This window comes from Anneissia japonica, unplaced genomic scaffold (genome assembly GCF_011630105.1).
Source record: "Anneissia japonica isolate Jap-2015-1 unplaced genomic scaffold, ASM1163010v1 scaffold737_len1565949_cov176, whole genome shotgun sequence".
Classification (NCBI taxonomy): domain Eukaryota; kingdom Metazoa; phylum Echinodermata; class Crinoidea; order Comatulida; family Comatulidae; genus Anneissia; species Anneissia japonica.
In genome coordinates this window covers 1,314,053-1,338,160 of record NW_022741618.1, presented here as the reverse complement: position 1 = coordinate 1,338,160, position 24,108 = coordinate 1,314,053, and the positions used below count along the sequence as shown (strand labels likewise).

At 34.4% G+C, this 24,108-nt stretch overlaps 4 protein-coding genes and 1 long non-coding RNA gene across 6 annotated transcripts in view; 2 read left to right on the top strand and 3 right to left on the bottom strand.

Annotated features, from left to right (window-relative positions):
- LOC117118841 (NAD-dependent protein deacylase sirtuin-5, mitochondrial-like) overlaps nucleotides 1-3,325 on the top strand; it is an 8,636-nt gene extending 5,311 nt beyond the window's left edge. The window contains exon 7 of the mRNA XM_033263555.1: nucleotides 349-3,325. Within this exon, the coding sequence (XP_033119446.1) occupies nucleotides 349-427 (79 nt within the window). The 3' untranslated portion in view covers nucleotides 428-3,325. The remainder of the gene's footprint in view (nucleotides 1-348) is intronic.
- LOC117118821 lies at nucleotides 1,663-7,671 on the bottom strand. The gene is made up of 4 exons (XM_033263534.1): nucleotides 7,387-7,671; nucleotides 5,891-6,058; nucleotides 5,478-5,525; nucleotides 1,663-4,233 (listed from the first exon to the last, which is right to left on the bottom strand). The coding sequence occupies exons 1-4, from the start codon at nucleotides 7,501-7,503 to the stop codon at nucleotides 4,207-4,209; spliced, it is 360 nt and encodes a 119-aa protein (XP_033119425.1). The 5' UTR covers nucleotides 7,504-7,671; the 3' UTR covers nucleotides 1,663-4,206.
- Nucleotides 7,672-9,471: 1,800 nt separating this feature from the next.
- On the bottom strand, nucleotides 9,472-12,815 carry LOC117118802 (60S ribosomal protein L26-like). The gene is made up of 4 exons (XM_033263501.1): nucleotides 12,684-12,815; nucleotides 11,155-11,327; nucleotides 10,746-10,886; nucleotides 9,472-9,649 (listed from the first exon to the last, which is right to left on the bottom strand). The coding sequence occupies exons 2-4, from the start codon at nucleotides 11,320-11,322 to the stop codon at nucleotides 9,521-9,523; spliced, it is 438 nt and encodes a 145-aa protein (XP_033119392.1). The 5' UTR covers nucleotides 11,323-11,327; nucleotides 12,684-12,815; the 3' UTR covers nucleotides 9,472-9,520.
- LOC117118803 lies at nucleotides 12,782-19,720 on the top strand. The gene is made up of 4 exons (XR_004447099.1): nucleotides 12,782-12,906; nucleotides 14,844-15,394; nucleotides 16,383-16,407; nucleotides 18,154-19,720. It is a non-coding gene; the product is annotated as an uncharacterized LOC117118803 (long non-coding RNA).
- Nucleotides 18,943-24,108, bottom strand: part of LOC117118800 — a 14,385-nt gene continuing 9,219 nt past the window's right edge. For both annotated transcript variants that reach the window (XM_033263497.1, XM_033263498.1), the window contains 3 exons: nucleotides 23,876-24,054; nucleotides 21,801-23,636; nucleotides 18,943-21,306 (listed from right to left, as the gene is read on the bottom strand). In XM_033263497.1, the coding sequence (XP_033119388.1) occupies nucleotides 21,161-21,306; nucleotides 21,801-23,636; nucleotides 23,876-24,054 (2,161 nt within the window). In that variant the 3' untranslated portion in view covers nucleotides 18,943-21,160. The remainder of the gene's footprint in view (nucleotides 21,307-21,800; nucleotides 23,637-23,875; nucleotides 24,055-24,108) is intronic.

Genomic DNA, 24,108 nt, shown 5'->3' with positions numbered 1-24,108 from the left:
GGGTGAGTGCTTTCAGATTGGTGTTGCATGTTTATGGTGTTTCATAAATCCAATTAAATTTGAAATTATCTAAATTGAATTAAATTTATAAATAAATAATTATACAGTTTTCAATATTATATTATTACAAATTAATTTCTGCTTGTCAAATTATGTTTCACAAATGCATTGCATAAAGGATACACAATATTCGTTGTATACTTTTAGAATTTTCCCCAATTTGACCCAATAAATTTTGCACCTTCGAATCAAGGTCTTCGTGTTATTCGGAGTAGCATTTATTCTATGTTAGTTTTGTATGTTTGTGGCAATTATTGAAGATTTCATATTCTGTCATTTGTATTGTAGTTTCCATTTCAAGGGTCCTGCAGGCGAGACCCTGCCCAAGGCAATTGAGAGACATCCATCTGAGCTTAGTGACCAATAAGAGTTACTGCATGTCCAGAGCAGAATGGTGCAAGGGAAACATACATTGTGTACAAGACCACTTACACAACGTGCCTGTGTCAGTGAGCTTGAAGATATGTGCACCTTAAGCTAAGCTAATGTCACCCTTGCAACTTGCCTGTGGCCATTTGCCAGCAACTATGAGTTGCATGATCAGAGGCAACATGAGGTATCCGATCGGCAGATGGAAAAATGTACATCTTTACCCAGTGTTAAAGCAGTATACATTTCAAAAAGTATACACAGATACTATGAAACTAGATTTTTAGTTTTTAAATTCTCCCCTATTGAAATTTTTAAAAATATATATATCTAAAAAAATTAATATTATTTGGATAGCTTACTTGACAATATGTGTAGGACAAGCTAATCTAATGTCACCCTTGCAGCTCGCCTGTGACAACTTGCTAGCAACTATGAGTTGTGTGATTAGAGGCAGCAGGAGGGATCCGATCGACATTATGGAAAAATGTACATCTTTACCCAATGTTAAAGCAATATACAGTACATTCGAAAAAATATACACAGATACTATGAAACTAGATTTATCTTAATTCTCCCCTATTGATATTTTTGAAAATATATATATCTAAAAAAATTAGTACCATAAGGCATTAGCATTCACAAACTAGATGATTAAGTTTGCTGGTAATCATGGTTTTTTGTTGTACAGTAAAGGCCTGGAAAACTACAGAATTTTTTGTAATTAATTTGTATGTTTTCCCATATTTTATGCACAGCTGATATAATGAAAAATAATAATGAAAATTTGTTTTGCACCGTATCCATCTACTGTAGAAAGATGCTCATGGCAAATCGACACAACAGTACACTTCAGCAGTACTGTATATTTTTATTGCAATAATGGTATTTAGAGGTATGCTGGATAATTTATAGCATATGTATTTTGGCATTATCTTATGCATTGTCAATGAGAGAAAATAAATTACTTTTTACCTCAGTAAATAGGCATAATGATTGCCAAAGTAAGCTTTGTTTCTTTTTTCATTACACCACTGTCAGTGTATATGCAGTCATTTAGGTGAGACATTTTTCATAAGTTGTTTTGCGAACCCGCCGCCCTCCAATATTGATAATTTCAAATAAAAATAAAATTTAATTTTTGGTCAATTAGCACACCAGTTGCTGCGAAAAAATGGCAATCTTTAAAAAAATAAGTTCGGGAAACAAAAAATAACAGGCTCTACAACTTGCTTCTTTCAGTGTTTGCTTTAAGCTTTATTTTTTTAAAGATCATTATTGTACATAAACATTACATAAAACATTTGAAGCATTGCTTTTCTATGTTTACAATATTGTATCCATGTAGTGCTGTCAATTATTTACATATATTCTCTAAAAAAAATATCTTCTGGTGACTTATTTGCTGATTAATACTGTAATTACAAAATGCTTCAGATAGAGTCATATCAAGCTGGACATCTTTACACAGTAGATTAGTCAAAATCTGATAACCTTAAATAAGGAGGACTTACGGAAGGGTTTTTAACTGATTTTAAAAAATTGCCATCAAACGACAAATAGAATCGTACTACAGAAGTTAGCTTGACCTGAAGTGGCGTGCTCTTCTTTCTCCTTTTCTTTATCGACCCCCCCCCCAACAGCCCTGGACCACCACTGCTGAGGAAGAACCGCAAAAGCGCTCTCATTGTACGTTATGAGAAATCATGAAGTAACAAAATAAACCCAATGTTCCTTATCGTCAAAGATTAAAATAGGAAATTTTGACAGGTCTCTGGAGCAGTACTTATATAAAACAGATACATTGTCCTTAACGCTTGGTTTCCATACAATCGCTACATGCTATCACTGACAGCTTTCGGTGATGCTGATCGGTCGGTACAGCAATTGCACTGAAAACACTGTAGCGACTTTAACGAAACCAGGCTTCATTCCATTAACTTTCAAGTGAGTGTTATTTAAGGAGACAATACCATCAGCCAACTGCTCATGAATGGGTTTGGATGGTGTTTTGAAATCAAAATTAAGTGCCTCTCTTTGTTTTGTTATATCTTTTGACAAGCACAGGACAACACAAGCACACCTTTTTACACTATCTTCTGAAATGTCTTCAATGATTTTGCATACAAACAAGGAAGACATACCCTAATCACACAATTATACTGTACATTATGGTAAGCGCTACATTTTATCATTGTTTTTTGGCATTAAAAATAAAGACAAAAAAAACCTGGGAAATCCTGTTAGTAAACTTTTTATGGCAATCCCATCTTGGAGCTACCAAAAGTAACAAACTCCAAGGTGCCATATATCAATCCACTATGAGGAAATTAATACAGGTTAATGATTTATTATGCTACGAAAGCAAATGTATAACAAAATAGTACTGGTTGGCAGGCCATGGTAGAATATCATACCGATTACTACATTCTTCAGAATCTTATGAATATTTCCAATTTTTTTCTATAATATAATATAATAAGTTGCATAAAATCACTTCCCAATCCTCAACTTATATACTGTACCTTTATTCAATTTCAATCTATGTAAGTAGATTTATGTAAGAATTTGTTCAATTGATTAAAAATATATCAAAATGTATCAAAATACTATACAGTCCTTGAAAATGAAACTGAAATTTCATCCAAATTCTTAGTCCAGATTTTTAAATAATTTATAGTAATGCACTGAATGAATTGATTTCATTACATTCCTTGTATAAAATTGGTAAAACATAAGCAAACCAATCAGAAAGTATATGTAGGTTCTGCTATCTAGAAAAACTATTTTTTTTACAACACTGCAGTAAACACCAGGTATATATCAAACTAAGAAGGCACATCAAATACAAGGGCAGATCCAGTGGGGGTGGGAAATTCGAGACCCCCCCCACCAAAAAAATAGAGAGAAGATTAGTAGGATTTAAATTCTATAAGTGTCTATAATCAAGCTTTTCTAAACAAAAATCTCAAACACCACCCACCTACCCAGGTTTTTGTCTGGATCTGCCCCTGAAATAAAAATGTAAAAAGCAATATCAAATTAAAAAGCTTCCATACAGTAGGTGTAATAGTGGAAAATCATTCTATACCAAAATACAAAAAAAAAAAAAAAAAAAAATCAAAGGGTGTACACTCTGTACCATCATAGCTCAGTAAGACATCTGAATAATAACTGAGCGTGATTATTGAATCCTGATAAATAAATTTTTCACAAACAAATTTATCTAATAATGTAAACTTTGTATGTGCAGAAGCCCTAATAACAGTTTCAAATGCCCTGGTCTATGTCGAAGGTCAAAATAAATAAATAAATAACCAAAGCATAGAGCATAGGGCCAATGTTGATTTTGATCTGACTTCATCAGTTATTCAAAATTGGTTGCATTTAACAAAATATTATACAGAGTATGCCTTATTGTTTATGTGATGACCTTTGATATAGTAAATGCAAGAGGACATGACAAACAAATTTTAAAAAAAACCAATAATTTTACCTTATCTTTGCACATCAAAACACATAAAAAGGTGCCGATCAAACAAATTAACCAATCAGAACATGCGGTTAAGTAGCAACTTTATCTGGTGGGCGGAGCTTAAGAATATTCAAAAGGTTTATTATACCATGGTAATATATCATACGTCCATGATTTCACTCATCATTAGCGAAAAGAATACAATAGTTGTTTGACCTGCAATCACCTGTATTCTTTCCCATGCTGATAAAAATCAGTAATGTACAGCACACCTTGATTAAGTACAATCACACATACTGCACCTATCCCAATATATGCATTATATGACCCTGAAAGACAGTAAGCAAACATACTTTATGAGATAACAATATTTATTCAATATTCCAACTTCTTGCTGAACATACAAAACATTATCACAATCAACTAAATGCATGACTGTACTAAATAATAAGCAGGATCGGACAATAACAGCAATGAAGATTATAAATAGGCACTTCATTTGGCAAGAGCTGCTGGCATAGTTAAAAAAAAAAATACCAGCATGGGAAAGACACACAGGCCTACCAGTGCCAGCCCTAAATAATGGGTTTTATACAAGGGCTTTTCCAGCGAGCCATCCGGCTGTCTTTTGGACGGCCACTTTTACCGTGACGGCTTGACAGCTAGGCCTAGCCTAGTTGGGGCTTGTCTGCTTTAGCAAATTAATTATATTCTTCAAATCTATCAAATGTTGCATTAAACTAAAGCATATTTTGGACAGCCTATTTTCTTTTTCTGGCTAAACCCCTGGTTTTATATACAATTAAACTTGCCTAAGTCGACTTTGCCTAACTCAAATAATTTCTAAGTCGATCTTATTCTACATGCCAAATTGTTGTATTTTCCATTAATTAACAAGTCAAATTTGATCTAAGTTGAACAATTTTTCAATGCCATTTTGGATTCAACTTACTGTAGGCAAGCTCAACTGTACTGTGTATTTTTGTTTTTTTCAAACGCTTGGATTCTGGTGGGTGTTTTTTTTTTTCTATTTTCAAACTAATGAATTGCTTACAATTTACATGATTTTATAAACATATTAAAATAAACCTATACTCTACTATAAAACCAACTGGGATTGAACTTCCCAGCTAACAATTTTACAATATAATAGCGCTGCATTTAAACTATCAGAACATTTTTTTTTTGTAGAACCATGAATACATTTTTATAACCTAATTCTGATGACATAACATTTAGAACATTGTGAAAACATTATTTTTTTACATAACCTAACCACACCATTCACATCATTCGTGAATGTTATTATAATAGCGTTTTGTGCTGGGTGAAAACTAGAAATTAGAACACAGGCTAAACAGACTGTAATTTCAAATTTATTTCAAAAACCTTAAAAAAAAAAGAGAGTACATAAATAAACTAAATACAAACAAACTATGTTTGTGCTGGGTGAAAACTAGAAATTAGAACACAGGCTAAACAGACTGTAATTTCAAATTTATTTCAAAAACCTTAAAAAAATAAACTAAATACAAACAAACTATGTTTGTAAGTTAATGTTAGTAATACTTACTGGCTCGCCTGCTAAACATCTTGCACACACATTATTTTTCTTTGTATCCTATAACAAAATGCATATTAGAAACTGGTTAGAAAATGGCAACATTATTATGATTTATTTATTGCCCTACCTGACATGGAAATGTACTGAATACTCAGTACGTGTGAAAACAATTGTGAAAGAAATCTCGGGTTGGGACTCGAACCGACAATCTCCAGATCACTAGCCTGGCATCATACCTCTACACCACCAAGCTTGTGCCTGATGGCCAGGGTTGAGTTCGAGTCCAAGTAAGCAGCAGGTACTGCAATGTTGATATCAATTGTTATTATCGTGATGGAACAGACAATAACTGGATTTGTGTCAGGATAATCAAGTATATTTATTTATTGTTTGTTAATTAGAAAATGTTCTCCCTTATTTACTTCTGTATTCATGGTCTGTGTGTCCATTCCTTCTTCATGCATATCTTCATCTACATGCATTGACAATTGCTCAGGGAACTGTTGCTGCTCTTCGTGCTTCTGATACACAGGGGCCATGGGCAGCATGGTTGTTTGATTAGTATACAGCAACCCATTGCATTTCCGTTTCTATAAATATGAATAAAAAAAATTCATAACCAATATAATACATAGGCTATAAGTATTGGAGCCCGAGACGGTATGGCAAGCCTACTTATGACTGACACTCAAAAGACAGACTTTGCTTTTTAAAATGTGGTGGTTGACTTTTCCTATCATTGACCCTATTTCTTTTACACTTCCTGTTGTATCCTACACTTTTGGGGTCCTTATTATTAGGTTGGATTTACCCCCTAGTAAATATATACTGTACTACTAGTTGTATGGAGAGTTCTAATACTAGCCTACGGCTACAGACCTAACCTAGCCGGTGTATGACTGTTTTGGCCGTGATGTATGGAACACATTTTGTATTGATGTTTTCAGTCAATTTGATTCAATGAATGACCAACAAATTTGCTGATAATTGTAATATAATAGACAGTGGGAAAGGCACACAACAGTAACAAACATGTTTTTATTTTGCCAAAAAGGGAAGCCTAGGCCAAGCAAAACATACAAGAAATGAGCGTAATTTTAAGTTCAACCATGGATGGGTATAACAAACTTCTCACATAACTGAGATATATGTCTACTTACTGTAACTGTAAAGGAAGGATAGTGTATATTTTAATAAAAGACAAACAAAACACACTTAATTTCATGAATTTCTATATGTTAAATATCTCGGCGAAACTGGTCCACCATCAAAATGGATGGCATTTGGCACCCACAGACAATAGCTGAGGAATATATCCTCCGCGCAAAAATTTGGCCTCGAAATCCGTCCGCGCATTCCGGAAAATTGGGACCGATTTCCACACAGATTTTGCCGAAAATTAGGCTTTGACCAAATCTTAATATATAACTAATGCATTTATGCAGCAATTAGGCCTATGATTCCGCACAAACATGAGCTTATTTTTTAGATAATTTCTCTGCTCAATTAAAAAACTTTACAGTATGGGGGTCAAATCATAATTTTCGGTAAAATCTGAGCAGAAATCAGCCCTTAATTTTCAAAGTGCGCGGACGGATTTCTAGGCCAAATTTTTGCACAGAGAATATACAGCATTAGGACTCAGGCTATCCCCTTACTCTAGTCTCTTTCCTGGTGGGACCCTGGCCTGGGGAAAATGTGTTCACTGGAAAGTGTGGAAAATGGGCTAACCAGAGGTTGATGGCCTCAGTCATCCGCCTACAGAAATATATAGCATAAATACACTCAAACTCAACTAATTAAACCTAATGCATGGGCTAGGCATAGGCCTATAAGCTAGTTAGGCCAAAACGGTCTAGGCCTAGGCCGGCCATCGTAAATTCTGGCAACTCAATGGGCTTCAGCTCAACGTATTTACCGGGGAAACTTGGTGGAAGCCGTTTGGCATTGTCGTGCTGATTCCAAAGTCTGCAACAGGAGTTCCATTCCAATTCCAAATATCTGCGGCACTTCGCTTCCTACTGTTAACTGCCATTACTTAAGTCACTGTTTTCTAATTAAAAATGTTCTGTCAACCACTGAAAAATAACAATTGTATTATTCTCTAAATAAAAGCAGTTTGTAACTGAGTGAGGGAAACAGTCAGTTCAAATTGTTTAAAATTCGCGTTTATCCTGACATGACCTTTGGGCTTAAATAAACCTTTCCGCTAAGCCCCGCCCCTTGGATATTATTGCTTTGCTAAGGTCCCACAAAAGCTAGGCCTAACAATACATAGGTTTACGATATGTTGTACGATAGGCTTATAACTGATTTTTCTAACACACAAAAAGCATATTTGACGAAAAACTTGGAAACAGTTAATGAGATATAGATTTTTGCATATTTAAAAACTTGGGGTAAAGGAGGCGTAAACCATTCCTGGATCCATTTCCCACCCTCACCCTACCTTTTTTTAAATATCAAAAATTCTGTATCTCATTATAACCATGGAGAAATAAAATAAGTTTTCCCTCCATGTTATAACCATCCACGAGTTTTTCGTCAAATATTCTTTTTGAGTCTTACAATCAGTTGTACAACATATATATATACCTGTCTCTTATACACATCTAGATGTGAGTTGTGACTATGTATTACCCTCTATTAATACAGTACAGTAGGTGTAACTGTCATTTGGGGCCATTTTTACCGGATCTTTTTTCTGGGGCCATTTTTCTGGTGCCTTTTTTTCAGGGGCTTTTTTTATCTACAGTAGTATACTACTGTTCAATATATTAGTTTTTCTCTATTAATTAGATTATCTTATCATCATACCATAGAGACAGAAAAGGGATTCGAACCTGCAGCTTTTCTCTATAAAGATTATCATATCGTCATACCATAGAGACGGTATGCCTTTCTCTTATTTGAGCACTGTTATCATTTATGTACCATAACTTGCACCTTATATATTGTGTATTTTAAGTTTATTTTCTTTTTTGTGAAAGCATTTAAACCCAAATTTCATCTGAAACGAGTTGCACATAACAATAAATGATTTTGTATCTTCATCTATTTGTTTAACATGTTTCCGGTGCCACGCAGCAAACCCATTTAAATATTATTTACTGTACACTAATATATTTTCTTGCTGCTACCTATAAGCTATGGTTAGCAATCACTCCATACCATGAAACCTCGAATAGAAGCCATGGGCTTCTTTTTAAACTGAACATCGGATGGGCTTGTTTTCGAGATTGGCTTCTTTTCGAGGCTACTTTTGCGTAGTATTGCATAGAGGGTGGCTTCTTTTCAAAATGAATGCTGTAAATGTTCGGAATTAATATCATAAAACAATAGTAGTTACATTGTAACATCAGTCTATATCATGGAGTATATTGACCGGCATTAAACTACTGCATAACCAAAGCATGTTTTTAATTTATTTTGTTTCTTTGAAATTCATGTACAGTGTGTGTACTGTACCATCTCGAAAAGTAGCCCATTCTATCTTGAGGTGGGCTTCTTTTTAAAACTACTTTTGCAAAATAAAGAGGGCTTCTTCTCGAGATTAAGCCTTTTGGGCTTCTATTCGAGGTTTTACCAGGACACAGTATGTTTTGTCTTGTGCAATTTTGTATCTTTTTTATATTTAGTAAGAATACAATTTTCCTGACAATAAATTTCAATGTGAAATGACTGCCTTTTATATAGCAGTCCAATTCCTCTACCCCCTGATGGTACCGTCAATGCAGTCTTTGTTATTGTTCAGCTCACACATTTTTATATTTTGTAGTTTGAAGTTCTGTACTGCATCTCTTTTATCATAAGTTCAAGACACTTAACTGTGACCTTGTCTCTAATTATTCATCATCATCTCATCATACTGTCGTTATTGTCATCAACATCATCATCATCAGTAGTAATATGTCAAATTATCAAAGAATAAAATTGAATAATAAAAATAAAGCATCAATAATCATTAAATTAAACAGACAGAAAATATAAGACAAGACTTGTGTTATCTGTACACCATCATGATAATTTATTCACCATATAAATCAAACACTCTATTCTGTTGTCATAGCAACAGATTCTTCTGTGTGTTTACCCTTGTCTGCAGCTTGTTGGCGAGAGGCAGCTTTGCGGGCGATGATTTTCTTACGATCGTTATCCAACTTCAGTTTGACAATGACAACCTGAAAGATAATTTTGAGAAAAATGTAAGGTAGCGGAAACAGAAACCTTTACAGTGAAACACCTACATTGGGACACCACTTAAAGGGACACCCCTCTTAAAGAGACACACCCTTCTTAAAGAGACACAGCCCTATTAAAAGGGCCCCCCTATTAAAAGGGGCATCCCTATTAAGGGGACCCCTATTAAAAGAGACACCCTTATCAAAAGAGAGACCCATATTAAAAGGGACATCCCTATTAAGGGAACTTTTTTTGGAATCAAGGAAAGGCATGTTTTAACACTATGTTTGAGCTTTTGGTTAAAAAGTGTACCCATAATACAGGTTCTACTGTATTTCATTTGGAAAATTGGTGGAGTGTGCTTATGTGTCAGGATACAAGGTCAATCCAGATTTTCCATGTTATCATTGGTTTCCCACCAAAGACATCATATCCAATTAAATACAGAAAATAAACACAAAAATATTGTCTACAATAATAAAAATACTAAAACAAAAACTGTATAACTATATGACCATTAAATCATTAAGAATTGATATTTATGAACTCCAATAAACTGTGTACAACATACAGGCTCAGATAAGATAGTATAATACATACTCCAAGTATTGAAATGCACGCCATCGTGTTGGAATTCAATATTTCGACATTAATTATGTCATCATACAGGCTCACTGCTCTGTTTCAGTAACATAAATAGTAATCATGCTTATTTACCTAGTTTATAGTAAACACATTATTTATATTAAAAAACAATTGTAGTGTTATTCAGTTCTGGCACATTTCATCTGTTAGTTATCTTTTACGCTAAAATTTATAAACAGATTTGAGGGCGACTCAAAACTGTACTATTCTAAAAGGGAATATTATGGCGAACCTTTTGAGTAAACAGGGACAGGATATTATGTGGAATTTAAATAGAAATTCTTTGAAAACTGGAATTTATTAACAACCACTGACAAAACAAGACAATGGCATAATCTGCTGATGATGCAACACTGTTGTTGCTACGTACCAAGCCTAAATTCAATAAATAGCACTAAATGAAATGTTACACAGGCTTTTCCGCTGTTATTACTGTATATCGATACCAACCTTGCTTGGGTGGATACCAACATTAACTTGGGCGCCATTAGCCTTTTCTCGTTGAATACGCTCAATATGGATGACAAATTTTTTGCGGTAAACTTGAACCACCTTTCCAACTTGCTGACCTTTGTAATGGCCCCTGGTAACCTAACAGATGAAGCAACATAATTATTCTCAAATTTATTAATTGAAATGACAAATCTTTATGGAGGAAGGTTCTTCCAGCATACGGTAGCTATCATATGGAATGCAAAGAATACCATACAATACAACCCTTAACAATTTTACATAATTAAATACATAATAACATAAAACATTGGTTGATGCAAGATAACTTCTCTAATCGGCTGCTTTAAGTCGTGTTGAATACCGCTGTACCAATATCCTTAATTAGTACAGATGAAAGAATACTTACTTGTACTTCATCTTCTTTGCGAATAGGCATGCTGCGGACATTGTATTTTTGTCTGAGTTCCTTTGAAAGAGGAGAACTCATCAGCTTCCTCCTCACATGTGAGGGCGCATTGAAGTATCGCTTACGGTTCTTCCTCCTGGAGGAGCTGCATAATGGATTCCTCTTCATGTTGCCTGCAAAGAAATTTAATTCAGAAGGTAAATCATTATTGACTAGAATTCAAAATCAGATTAACTTCGCCCAGAAGTGTAATATAATTCAGGGTTATCCAATATTGACCACTTTGCTACGGATTCCAGAAGACAAAAATACCAATGTTAGAGAATTTCAGTTATTTATCAAAAGATAACTATCGCAAATTTGTCATGAGCAAATAGGATGATAATAATCATATTATGAAAATTATTACTGAGAGTAATTAATATTACTATCTACCGGACTGTAAAGTAAGGCCAGCATGGGGAATACAGGCCTACAGCATCCTACGAGCAAAAATTAGGCATAGAAATCTGTCTGTGCACTTCGGAAAATAAGGGCCGATTTACATGCAAATTTTGGCAAAAAGACAATGTATTTGGTAGATACAATTCTGCACACCTAGTTTCTGTGCAAATTTTGAGCTACTGTATTTTTTGAGGTATCATCAGCACAATTAATTAACTTTACAGCATGGACTGTCTACACCTTAAATCTTCTACAAATCATGTTTTTAGTACTTGATGTGGCATATAGTAACACAAAAAACATCATACCAGAAAACACAGCTACATAGTGATTTGTGTATTGTAGTGCCTGATCACATTGATACATAGTAATATGTGTATTTTGATATCCTACTTATGGTACTGTAGGACTAGCGAGTAAAAAAGGATCAGCACTGACAAATGTGATTTTGAGTGGTTAAAAAAACTATTTAAATTCTGGACACGGAACTACTACAGTCTTGCTATGTTATTGTTAAGGTTAGGGTTAGGGTGGAGTACTAAAGTGCATTAGCGCCTGTATTCCAAACTCGCCATAGAATTCGAATATGTAAGCAGAAGCCAGGAGGGCTAGGGCTATATCAAGCCCAGGCTAGGCTTAAGAGCTAAGGCTAAGCCTAATTTTTTTTTTAAAGTAATAAAGCAGGCCCAAGCCTCCCTCCTCCTACTAAGCCACTGTAAGTGTAAATAAAATACTTTTTAGATAGGCGCAATGAATGTATATTAGCGCCAAGATTAAATGTAATTATACCATAGTAAAAATATGGTCTTTCTGAGCTCTAATTTGCTTATGCCTAGGACTTTCTATATAACCATGGAGGTTAAAATCATCAGGGAACCGTAAACAACTCTTCAATTGACATCACAACTACCTACTCTAGCATCTATACCACAATTTCGGAACATAAAAATGATTTATATTTTTCAAAAAACATTTGTTTGTAAACTAATAAACATAAACTACGTTTCAGACGTAAATTTTATTGACGATGGCGTAAGCAAAGAAAGATAATTTGAGATATTTTATATTAGATCTGCAGTCCTTACCGATCTAATGGCTCAGTGGAATGAAAAGATTGCATTACGGGAAGACATGCGCCATCTATAGAAAACTTGGTTGCGTTGACGTAGACTTTACCCACCAGACTGCACTGAAGTTTAATTTATCAGCGTTTATTTAGTAGTAGGCCGGGAGCGAACAAATGCCTGTATCTGAGAAGAGAGTTGTGAAACATCTTCCGTACTATAAAGTAATCTTAATTTTTAAAAGGTATATAAGTTTATAAGACACAAAAACGAACGATCGGGCCAACGATTCATCAGCTCAGTGGGGCCATGGCTAGGCCAGGTCAGTGACTAGGCCTAGGTAGGATGGCCTAGGCTCTAGCTAGCTAGGCTAGGCCCTACTTATTACATTAGGCCTATTCTAGGCTAGACTCCAACCAGGACCCAACCCAGTTCTAGGCCTAGTAGTAGTCATCAGTCAGGCGAGACTACTGTCTCGTCTGACTGATGATGACTAAGCCTATGCCTAGTAATTATACAAATACAAGGCCTAGCCTAGCTAGGCTTTAGAATAGGCCTTGTAGCTCCTCCTACTACTACTAGTACTAGGCCCCTAGGCCTACATAAATGTAATTTAATGGATTAACTGAATTTTTAAAACAATGTAGGAAGTATCCTTTAGTAAAAGCGCCATTCCCTGCAAAATTTCACTAAAAAAAAAAGATTTTTTTTTAGAAAAAATGCATAAGCAATTATTATAAACCATGGAAAAATATTGGCAAAAATTTTAGTTTTATGCAAAAGAATAAAAAAAAATGAGAAATACAGACTATTTCTCATAGGAGATTACCATTTTCTTGACGAATTCTTCGATACTAGGCAAATTCAGAGATTGTAGATCGCATGCGCTGGAATGCTCTCGCTTTTATATATACATAACTTCTCGGTCAGAATCACAAATTTGAAATAATTCCATTGAAATATTATATTTCACAAGTGTCAATACATACTAGCAACGGAAAATATCATGTTGGCCGCTTTTATGTGTGATAGCAGAACCTAAATCGAGGTTCTGCTATCACACATAAAAGCGGCCAACATGTGTGATAGCAGAACCTAAATCGAGGTAAGGCTAGGCCTAGCCTAGCAGTGTTGGATAGGCTAATGTTTCCAGCGCCTATTCTATTTCTTTGCAGACCTATCACAAAATCAAACATAAAAAATTCATCCTTATTTATTTTTTTTTTAAATCAAATTTCAGTCTTATTTTACATTTTTTTCATGTTTAGGAATGTCAGCAATTTCGTATTATATTTATAAATCTTTATAACATATAAAAATCAGATTTTTTTAACAACTGAAATTTGCCAGGAATGGGGCTTGAAACGTAGGCCTACAACAAATGGGCCTTTCCACCCGAAGGTGTCATCAGTTTGAGTTGAGTCAAACTTTAGTTAGAACTAACCAATCAGCCTATATACAAACACAATCAGTGGTTCATACCACTACCAGAATAAGTTGGTTAAAACTGCAGCAACATCAGGTCAGATTCAATGAACAGAATTAGATTATTAATGCTGTGCTTGAGGCCTACTAGTAATCAAAAGCATAAAAAAATCCCAGCTAACAAAATAAAAAAAAACATTAAATATTAATTATCTACAATGTGTAGAAACCCACAGCAGGGACCCACGAAAATGTACCCTTATCCATCCAAAAATAGTTTTAGTAGTAAAATTGAATAGTTTCAATTAGGACCATAATTTTTTAAACAACAAACTACCAACTTGTACCCAAACAAACTGTCTGATAGAACAGATCAAATTTGTTCAAAAGTTTTTGTTGCAAATTGATGTTTGGCTTTGAAATCTGACTTGGACCAAAACCGACAAACTTACAGTATGTACAGTACTGTAGACCAGGTTTCTTTTATCATGAATTGAGATTTATGATCATACATCAGAGGTGAATTCCAGAGGTTGGGGGAAGCCGGGTCAGGCCCTACTAAATTTTTTGAAAATTTAGAATGCCATTTCCGGCCATGTACAGTAGATTTTTTGCAGACATCAGATTTTGTACCTCGGCCCAAAGCATCGTATGGCTGAGGTACTGTATTTTTTTTTATCATGAAATTAAATTTATGATCATACATATTACCAAAGAAGTAGCTGGCTTAATACAAACTTGTCTTTTATATTGTAGCTAATCTCTCCGCAAGACGATGAGCGACGAGGATTTCAGATCAATGATCGTACAGCTGGCAGGCAAAATTGAAGAAGATGAACTGCCAATGCTGAAAGTAGCAATTCAAGACATTATAAGGAATGCAGGAGCATTGCAAAAAGCCACTGAAATAGATATTTTCACCCTTCTGGAAACGGGGGGTTACATAAGCCCAACAAATGTGTCACTTCTGATTGAGTTGTTTGAAGTGGCAGGTATGATCATGCTAATAGAAACAGTAATATGTAATTATTATCCAAATTGCCTAAACATGAGGAGGCCCCAGACCATTTCAGATTACAGAAGATTTCTTTTAGATCTTGGCAAGTCTTTAGAAGATGGAGATGTGTTAGCAGTTGCTAAGTTGTGTGGTGTCACAAGAAAAGAGTCGAAAGATAAATGGGCTTTGATTAACGCTTTAACACGGCAAATGAAGCTTGATGATGATTTACAGAAAATTCAAGCATTTGCAGACCTCCTGAGAGATCAACAGGGTTTACAACACATATACAAAATTGTAAATGAATTTAGTAAGTACTTATTAAGTTATATATATCAAATATTACTAGATATACAGTATGTTGACGATAGAGTATGATGCTGATGATCATGGGCATAGGATTAGGAGCAGATGTGGGGAGGGGGAACCACTTGCCTGAAAACCTAATTTATATAAAAACAGTTTCAGAACAGTTTCTCTTTGAAATTGCAATTTAAAAAAAATATGTATATATATATATATATATATATACACAACCAATACACCCTTCTGCCTGCCTACTTGCATTGATGATTAATTTTAAATTACATAGACTGGTGTATTTTATACAGGGTCTGTAGCCCTGTTCCTCCTCCCCTTAGATGCTCAGAAATGCACTGACATTCTTGCATTCAGACACGTCTGATATTGACTTTGAGATTCTTAATTCAGAGGTTTTTTCTGTGTTACTGTAGGCAAGACTTTCCTAGTTTTGTGAACTCGCTGCCCACCGATGATGATGTCAAATAAAATTTTTTTTAATTAGTTTTTGGCCCACATGCAGCCACAAATGCAAATTTCAGACAAAATACAATGTTTAATTTATTTTATTGTGCCTGTCACTACCTTGAAATCACACAAATATGATGTCTATATATCTATTATATAAATTTAAAGCTTTTTCCAATCCCATGCTACACTGTTTACATTCACCAACAAAATTTTCATTCTTATTTTCACCTCTACCTAACTGTGCTGGGCAAAATCCTTTTTTTTTTCCTGCCCTCTCTGTTGACAAATCTTTTAAAAAAATGATGATGACTAATTTTAATAAAAATTTTTTAATGAATTTGATTATTGCAAAATTTTGTACCAAAGTAGGATTAGGTTTTCATACTGCACAGTAGTTTTATGTAGTTGAATTTAGAAAAGAAAGGAAAAAGAAAAGGATAAATTTACAATAATTCTATTTACAAAAAAAATGAATTTGTAATAAAATTATGGTAATGGTAAATATTAATAGGTTTTTTTTTTTACAGGAGTAAAGATGGAAACACAATAATTGTAAGTATTATCTGATTATCATTGAATACTGAACTTGTTTTTGATATACCAGTGCTTGAGATCCACATGTTATTATGTTTTTAATTAATTTTTTAATATAAATATGATTCATGTTTATAACACCTCAAAAATCAAAATATTGAAAAAGCTTACAGAAAATTAATTTGCAGATAATCCAATTTTTTTATATGCTGCCCTCTAGAGTTAAAGCCCCATTCCCGGCAAAATTTCACTAAAAATGACTTTTTTTAGAAAATATGCATTTGCATTACTCCAATTATTATAAATCATGGAAAAATATTAGCATGAATTTTAGTTTTACGCAAAAGAATAAAAAAAAATGAGAAATACAGACTATTTCTCATAAAATATTACCATTTTCTCGACGAATTCATCGTTACTAGGCAAATTCAGAGGTTGAAGATCGCATCCACTGGAATACTCTCGCTTTTATGTATACTTTATACAGTCAATAAAGTGCCCCCTCTCTAATGAGATTACTTTTTGTACTTCGCATCTCGCGCAATGCGGTCGTTCGCTTAGGCTGGGATATGTTTGTTTAAGTGTCAAAATCTCAGTCAGAATCAGTTTTTTAACAAATTTGAAATAATTCCTATGAAATATTATATTTCACAAGTGTCAATACTAGCAACGGAAAATATCATGTCGGCCAATTTTATGTGTGATAACAGAACCTAAAATTGAGGTAAGGCTAGGCCTAGCCAGCAGCGTTAGATAGGCTAATGTTTTCGGCGCCTACGATATTTCAAAATCAACATGAAAAATTCATCCGCATTTATTTTTTGTGTGGAACACAAAAAATCAAATTTCAGTCTTATTTTACATTTTTTTCATTCTTAGGAATGTCTAAATTCAGTTAAACTAGCAATTCCGTATTATATTTATAAATCTTTATAACATTATACAAAATTAGATTTTTCTTAAAAATTGAAATTTTGCCGGGAATGGGGCTATAAACCAACGTTAATAACTCAACATGAGAAGCCATTGAATTTTTTCAGTATTGAATTATTTACCAATAAATGTAGATTACCTTCACCTAATAAGTGTGCAAGTGATGCTTTATTTACTCCATGAAATTTGTTCCCATTGGAATAATTTTGAAACTGTGCTTATTACCATGGTTTAAAATTGCAGTATTTTCAGCCTTAAAAACTGTCTCCATATCCACCTTAATAATCTTACAATAATACAGTACTATTGGTTTATGGGTAAAGGTAAACAGACCACAGTTCAGAAAGTCAATGCAACTTTTAATTTTCTTCCTAGCAATGCAAGTGTTCAAATATAAGGCTGTGTACTGTCTTCCATACTCTCTGTACTGTTCTCAAATCCTGTATATTGACATAGTTGCCCAAACTGTGGGTTGCAACATGAATCTGGGCCACCAATATTTTACAGTGGGTCAGCAGAAAAATAATAAAGAAAGAAATCACATCAATATTTAATTCTAGTTCAATAATCTGCCACCTAGAGGTGCTGGACCCAGCGGTGGCTCAAGAAATTTGCCGACAAGGGGTCTGGCGTGTCCGACGGAGGGATCTGAACCAAGGGGCTGATTAGAGCCTCGGTTGGGGTTCCGGAAAAAAAATCTGTAGGGTTCACAGAGAGAGTTTTTATGGCTTAGTATGGTTCAAATTGTGCTTTAAGACCACAATATTAGGGATTGGAAATTAAAATAATGTTATTTGGATAGGCAAATTTTTATTTTTCTTTTATTTTCAGGGCACATTTATCTAGAAGCACTCTTCCAGGCATACTCATCCATTTAGCACACTAATCCAGGGACACACCTAATCCAGGTACAGTACACTCGTTCAGTCACTGTCATCAAGCGCTTCCTATAAAACAATCAATCACAAACACTCTTCAAGACGTTCTAATTCAGTGGCACTCATAACGGAGTGGACAACGGGAATTGCTGGTACCGGGTCACCGGGTAGCACAGACATGAAGGGACCCTTAGGGGCGAAGAAAGTCATTGATCAAGTTCCTAGTCCACATATCAAGTACCCTGAGCATCTTACATTAGATGGACATGTGCGCTATATAAAACTACACTATTATTATCATTAACTAGGGCACTTATCCCGGCACTCTCAATCAGGCACTCTCATCGAGGGACACTCACCAATGAGCTTGTGTCTAGATCCAGTTGGACTTGTCGGTATTTTAACAGATGCAGATCAAGCAATGAAAATTTATCTGCTTTAGGCTCTGTCTACACTATCAAATTCTATGTGACAAAAAAAATGTGCTATGCAAATATTTGGGTGTAGTATGACATCATCATGCCCATATATGGGCACATCACACAAATTTGTCACATAAAAAATTTTGATAGTATGGAAAGACCTTAATGTTTTAAATGCTGTACATTTTTAAATTATGAATTTTAGGTATTTCATATCAGTGTTTTTATAGAATAATGTGGTTTTATGACCTTTTTGGAGACTTTTTTAGCTTAATACTAATACTACATTAGATGGATATGTGCGCTATATAAAACTACACTATTATTTTTATTATTATTATTATTATTATTATTATTATTACTTAGCATGAAATCTTAGTTAACAAGGGTGACATGACCCAAAAATGTAGGCCTTTTAGAAGATTGCCACATTTTAGTATTTCTCTTTGTAAGTCGTACTGTCTAATCTAATTGTCTAAATTAGTCGCTGGGGTTGATAACAGCTGCCAAATAGTATTTATATATTTTATGTCTGTTAATGTTATCGTGAAATGAATTCTATTGTAGCTTTGTAGTCAGAATGGATACCCTAGTAGCCCTACAGCTAGTGAAGGTTGAACTAAATCATGTTATCAATTAGTTCAAGATGAGTAAACTATAAGTTAACATTAAACAAAACACAATATTAATTTTTATTTTTTTAATCAGCAGAAACAAAGTAATTTAAAAATCTATATAAAAAAATTATAACAGTTGATAAATTTAAAATTTACACCAATTTTAAATTAGTATTCTTTCTATGAGTTTTACATTAATAAGCAGTTCATCAATGTAACCACTAGAACTTTTTATAATTTGAATATTTTTGCCATGCGCAGGACCAAACCTATAGTACATACAATAAGTTCCTTTCCGTCTTTAGATTTATTTAACTCCAATCTGCACTTTTTCCGTCGTAGCGTTTTAGGCGTGATTAGTTAAAATTAATTTTGTTTGTGTTTCTGTTTCCGTCGTCTCGTCCTTTGTTAACCATACTGTAAGTGGCGGATTTGTGTCCGCTGTTGTTTTGGTGAATAAATAAATAAATAAAATTTAAAACAAATTAAAAATATGCAGCAATTATGATATACTGTATAACCTCTTGAGTCCTGGCGGCCTCATATTTGTCATGATGACATCACATCATGACCATATACAGTATAGGCATATCATGACTATATATGGGCATACAACAGGTTTTTATCAAATAAAATTGATACTGTTAACAGTGCTTAATGTAATTTTGATATTCTTAATAAACTTAATATAGAATTTTTATTAAAACACCACTGCTCTCATATACATGTACTTATGTTGATAAATAAAAGACATTGAATTAAATTCTAAAATGATCACAGTAACAAAATGTTAGCCAATATGTGTCTTTGCATTAAGTGATGGTGAAGTCTGAATTTTATTATGAACTTTCCTTCCAACATTAATTTTTCTGGACCCCACTTCCGACACCAATTATTGTAAACCGGACGACATTATCATTATTTTGTCATACACATAAATTTCGCGACATGGCCGTTGGGCTTTTAAAAAAAAAAACCTGACTTTCGATACCTAGATCATGCTTTGTGTCATCAACAGTTCTCATAACACTATGTCGGCCCACATCTACCCCAATGAAGTTATTGTTGATGTATCTTGTGCATTCATTTTCATGGATAACGGCTTGCGCTCGCAGGTTCCATATAATTGGTCGATGTTACCCGTAATTTACAAATAAAAGAATATTGGTGCCACAAAGATAACATTGTTTGTTAGATGTATTAACACTAGATTGTTCAAAATTATTAATGATACTACTGATTAATTCTCTTGGGTAATTTAATTCCATAGCGGTGTATGCTAACTCGTACACATGCCAGCTCGTACACACTTTGGCGAACTCGTATGCACGATTTGTGTTCTCGAACTCGTATGCACGATTGGTGATCTCGTACACAAATGAATTTTTTTAATACGATCAATTTCTCTTAGTTTTTCGATGAGAAGAGATCAAACTAGCTGCATCATATGTATTCAAACAATATCGTTTAATACATCAAGAAATACTTCATTGGTTGATGATAATCTGTACGCTCTATTAAGCATAGTATGTTTTTGTTTTGTAATTACTACTTTCTTAAATATCTTAATAAGCGAAGGTCCAGGATCCTAAATTGTGTACTCGCATTCTTAAGTCGGTACACACTAAGCACACCAATTTTTTTCGCTTGATTAATGAATTAGTAAACATATTTTGTTGGTGTGCTCTTGCAAATTTACTGCGGTGACCAAGATCCCGCCATAGAAGGGTTAAAACATACTATCATGTGTTACTTTTGAAATAGACATTCAAAATTGTACATGAGGTTCACTAGTTTAATTTTCCCTTATAAATAATAAATAAATTGGAGTTTAAAAGTCACAGTCTACTCATAGACCTACATAATTTATTTCACTCGTATATCCACCAATTTTATTTTTAATATTTCAACAGGCTTAATCTTAAAGAATTAAAGGTTCTGATTGTATAGCAAGTACATCATTAATTTCTTTCTTGAATCTTGCGTAATTCTCAATATTCCCTTTCTTCTCCTTATTTTCCTTTAAGATGTTCTTGAAGGCTTTGTACAGAGATCGAATTGTAGAAACTAAAAAATAGAAGATCGGAAATTTTTAATAATTGGAAATTTTAAACCGAAAGACAATGAGTTGCAATAATGTTTTCGTTTCACGTATAGGTTTACAGAATGTGCTATTCATTTAATCACTTCTGAAAAAAAAATTAAGCTAATGTAATTTATCAAATTAAGATAAATAATAACGGTAGGCTTACAAAACAGAGAAGACAGAGAAGATGGTTAAAATATATTTGAAGCGCAATAAACATGCATCTTGAAGAACTTTGTTTGATTAATCCAGATAGGCCTATGTATGGTGTGATTGTTTTTCGCGAGGTAATTAAGTGTAATAAACATCTTAAAATTTAATGCGTTGCTCCTTAGAAAACCTATCTGCTAACTGGTGTAGAATGTTGCCATAATGTTCTCAAAACGATAGATGCCAAATAAAACAAGTAAAGCGGATTGTACGTTATGTCCATTGTGATCATTGTACACAGTGTTTGAGATAGAACCCTACTCACCTACAAATAGCATGATGATTCCAAAATCAACCAACACGAGTATAACCTGGACACCAACTTCATCGGCTCGATCCAGCTTAGTTTGAATTATGTCGTCGACAGGAGTCATTAATATCACGCCAACCAAAAGATTGAGGACAATAGTAGCCAAGGATAGCAACTGCAGCCAATGTTCAAAGTTATCTTTCATTGGCTTAAATGCTACGTGCAGAATTAGGAACATTATCGCCAGAAACGCAGCAGCTCCAACCTGTGTTCTACTCGACGAGCCGAAGAAAATAATAAGCGACGTAAGTGTTAGTTTCCGCACTAATTCAATTACTTCCCAGAACCAGCATCTTGAGTTGTAACTTTCATGAAACGCTCTAAGACCATAAGGGTCATTAGAGCCACCCGTTGACATTCGATTTGCCAGAGTTTTCTGAATCGATGTTCGTCTCAATGATGCATCATCCTGATCATCGCCATCATTAAAGTGAACCATGCTTGGATCTTGATATAGAATATCTATATCTGAAGTCCCTAACTGAACATTTGCCAAGTGATCGGTGTGCCGACAACACCTATTTCTAAATTTCCACAGTAGAAACAACAGACCCAATGGAAAGCCTATGACATATAGAAGACTTAAGTAGGCTGCAAACATAAAAATTTTATACTTGTCATCTTCACAGGAGATTGAAAAGTCAGACTTCAGTCTAGTTTGCTGGTAAATTTGTTCTTCATCAATCCAGAAGGTCTTGCAGATTGAGGGGAAAAGAGTGAAAATTGAGTTACATGAGTTGGGATACGTCAGAAAAAGCAGAGAAAGTGTATACTGGAAGCATAGTCGTTTTGTTTTCGCCATCTTTGACGTAAGGTCATGTTTAGGGCTATTTGATTTTGAAATAAACTTCTTGATTATGTAAATTAAGCAGGTTGATGATATCACAATTACTGGACATGTTACTCCAAATATGAATTCACGATAAGCATTTAGCTTGAATCGAGTATCAAGACACTGCGGGCCGGCAATCTTGATGATGTTCAAAGCAATGTTTTGTAGATGTTGTCCAACATTTGCAAGAGCCTTAGGCCAGTGTATGTACATTAAAGTACTGAATATCCCGGCAAGAACTTGATAAAACCCAATCACAATTTTAACTCTGGCTAAGAACATATCAGCTACTGTTCTGGATTCCGAGCTGACATTACTTCGTTTGGAATCTACCCACAAGATTAAGCCAATGAGGGCGAGTAAAACCAATATTATGACGCTGTAAATAAGCAGAAAATGCCATACAGAAGGACATTCACTACAAGAGTCAAACCAAGGATAATAGCCATCTTCACATTGTGTACACATCCAGCCTGTAAAACCAACAGCACAACTGGCGTTTATTGTGTCACCGGGGCAACTTTTTGGTCTTGGACACTCCTGAGCGTATGGCAGTGATCCAGAGAAATTCAAATATCGTTTGACATCAGGATTGTCATAGTTCTCTTGTACAAGTGCTTTGGTATAATTTGAATACATGTAAAAATCATTGAGAGAGTGCCAATACCACCAGAAGCCAGGCTTTAGCTGTTGATGCTCAAAAGGGCACTTAATTCCTTTGGTTGTACATTCAAAGCAACGTCCAAACCGGTAAGCACGATAATAATTTTCTATACATCGGCAGGCACGGGAGCCAGCGACCTTGTTAGTCTGAGTACCAAATGGACATACTTGACATTCTGTTAGAGATCTGGCAGGAGCTCGTTCCGGTGGGACGTATGTGCCATTATTGCACGTCTTACAGTTATCCTTGTACGTGAATCCTTTCGAGACCCCTATTTCATCAAGGTAATAACCTCCTATAAGAGATAGTATAGAAGAGTTTTAAAGAAATTTAACATTTAAGAAAGATAAATTAACAATTTTTTTGTTGTGTTGCTGCAACTGTTGTTCCTATTAATTAAATGAATATAATAATGAAGATATTCTTTCATGTACTATTTTTTAAAGAGAATTTGATAACTAAAATACATAGAAATTAAAATGATGAGGATGTTCATGAGTATGAATGAATCATTAGCAGTCGTAAGTTAATTACCTGGGGGGCATGGAAGACACAGTTCGTGTATTATAGCGCCATAGTAACCCTTGGAACATGGATAACAGTTACATCCTTTCATTGCCTTTGTTGAGCACACGTAGCCATTTCCTCTAAGAACTGCGCATACCATCATTGGGAACTCTAGTTTTGGCACCCGGAATTCACTGACACACGTTCTGGATTACATAAACCATTATAGCCCTTAAGTACACATTTTTATTTAGGCACAC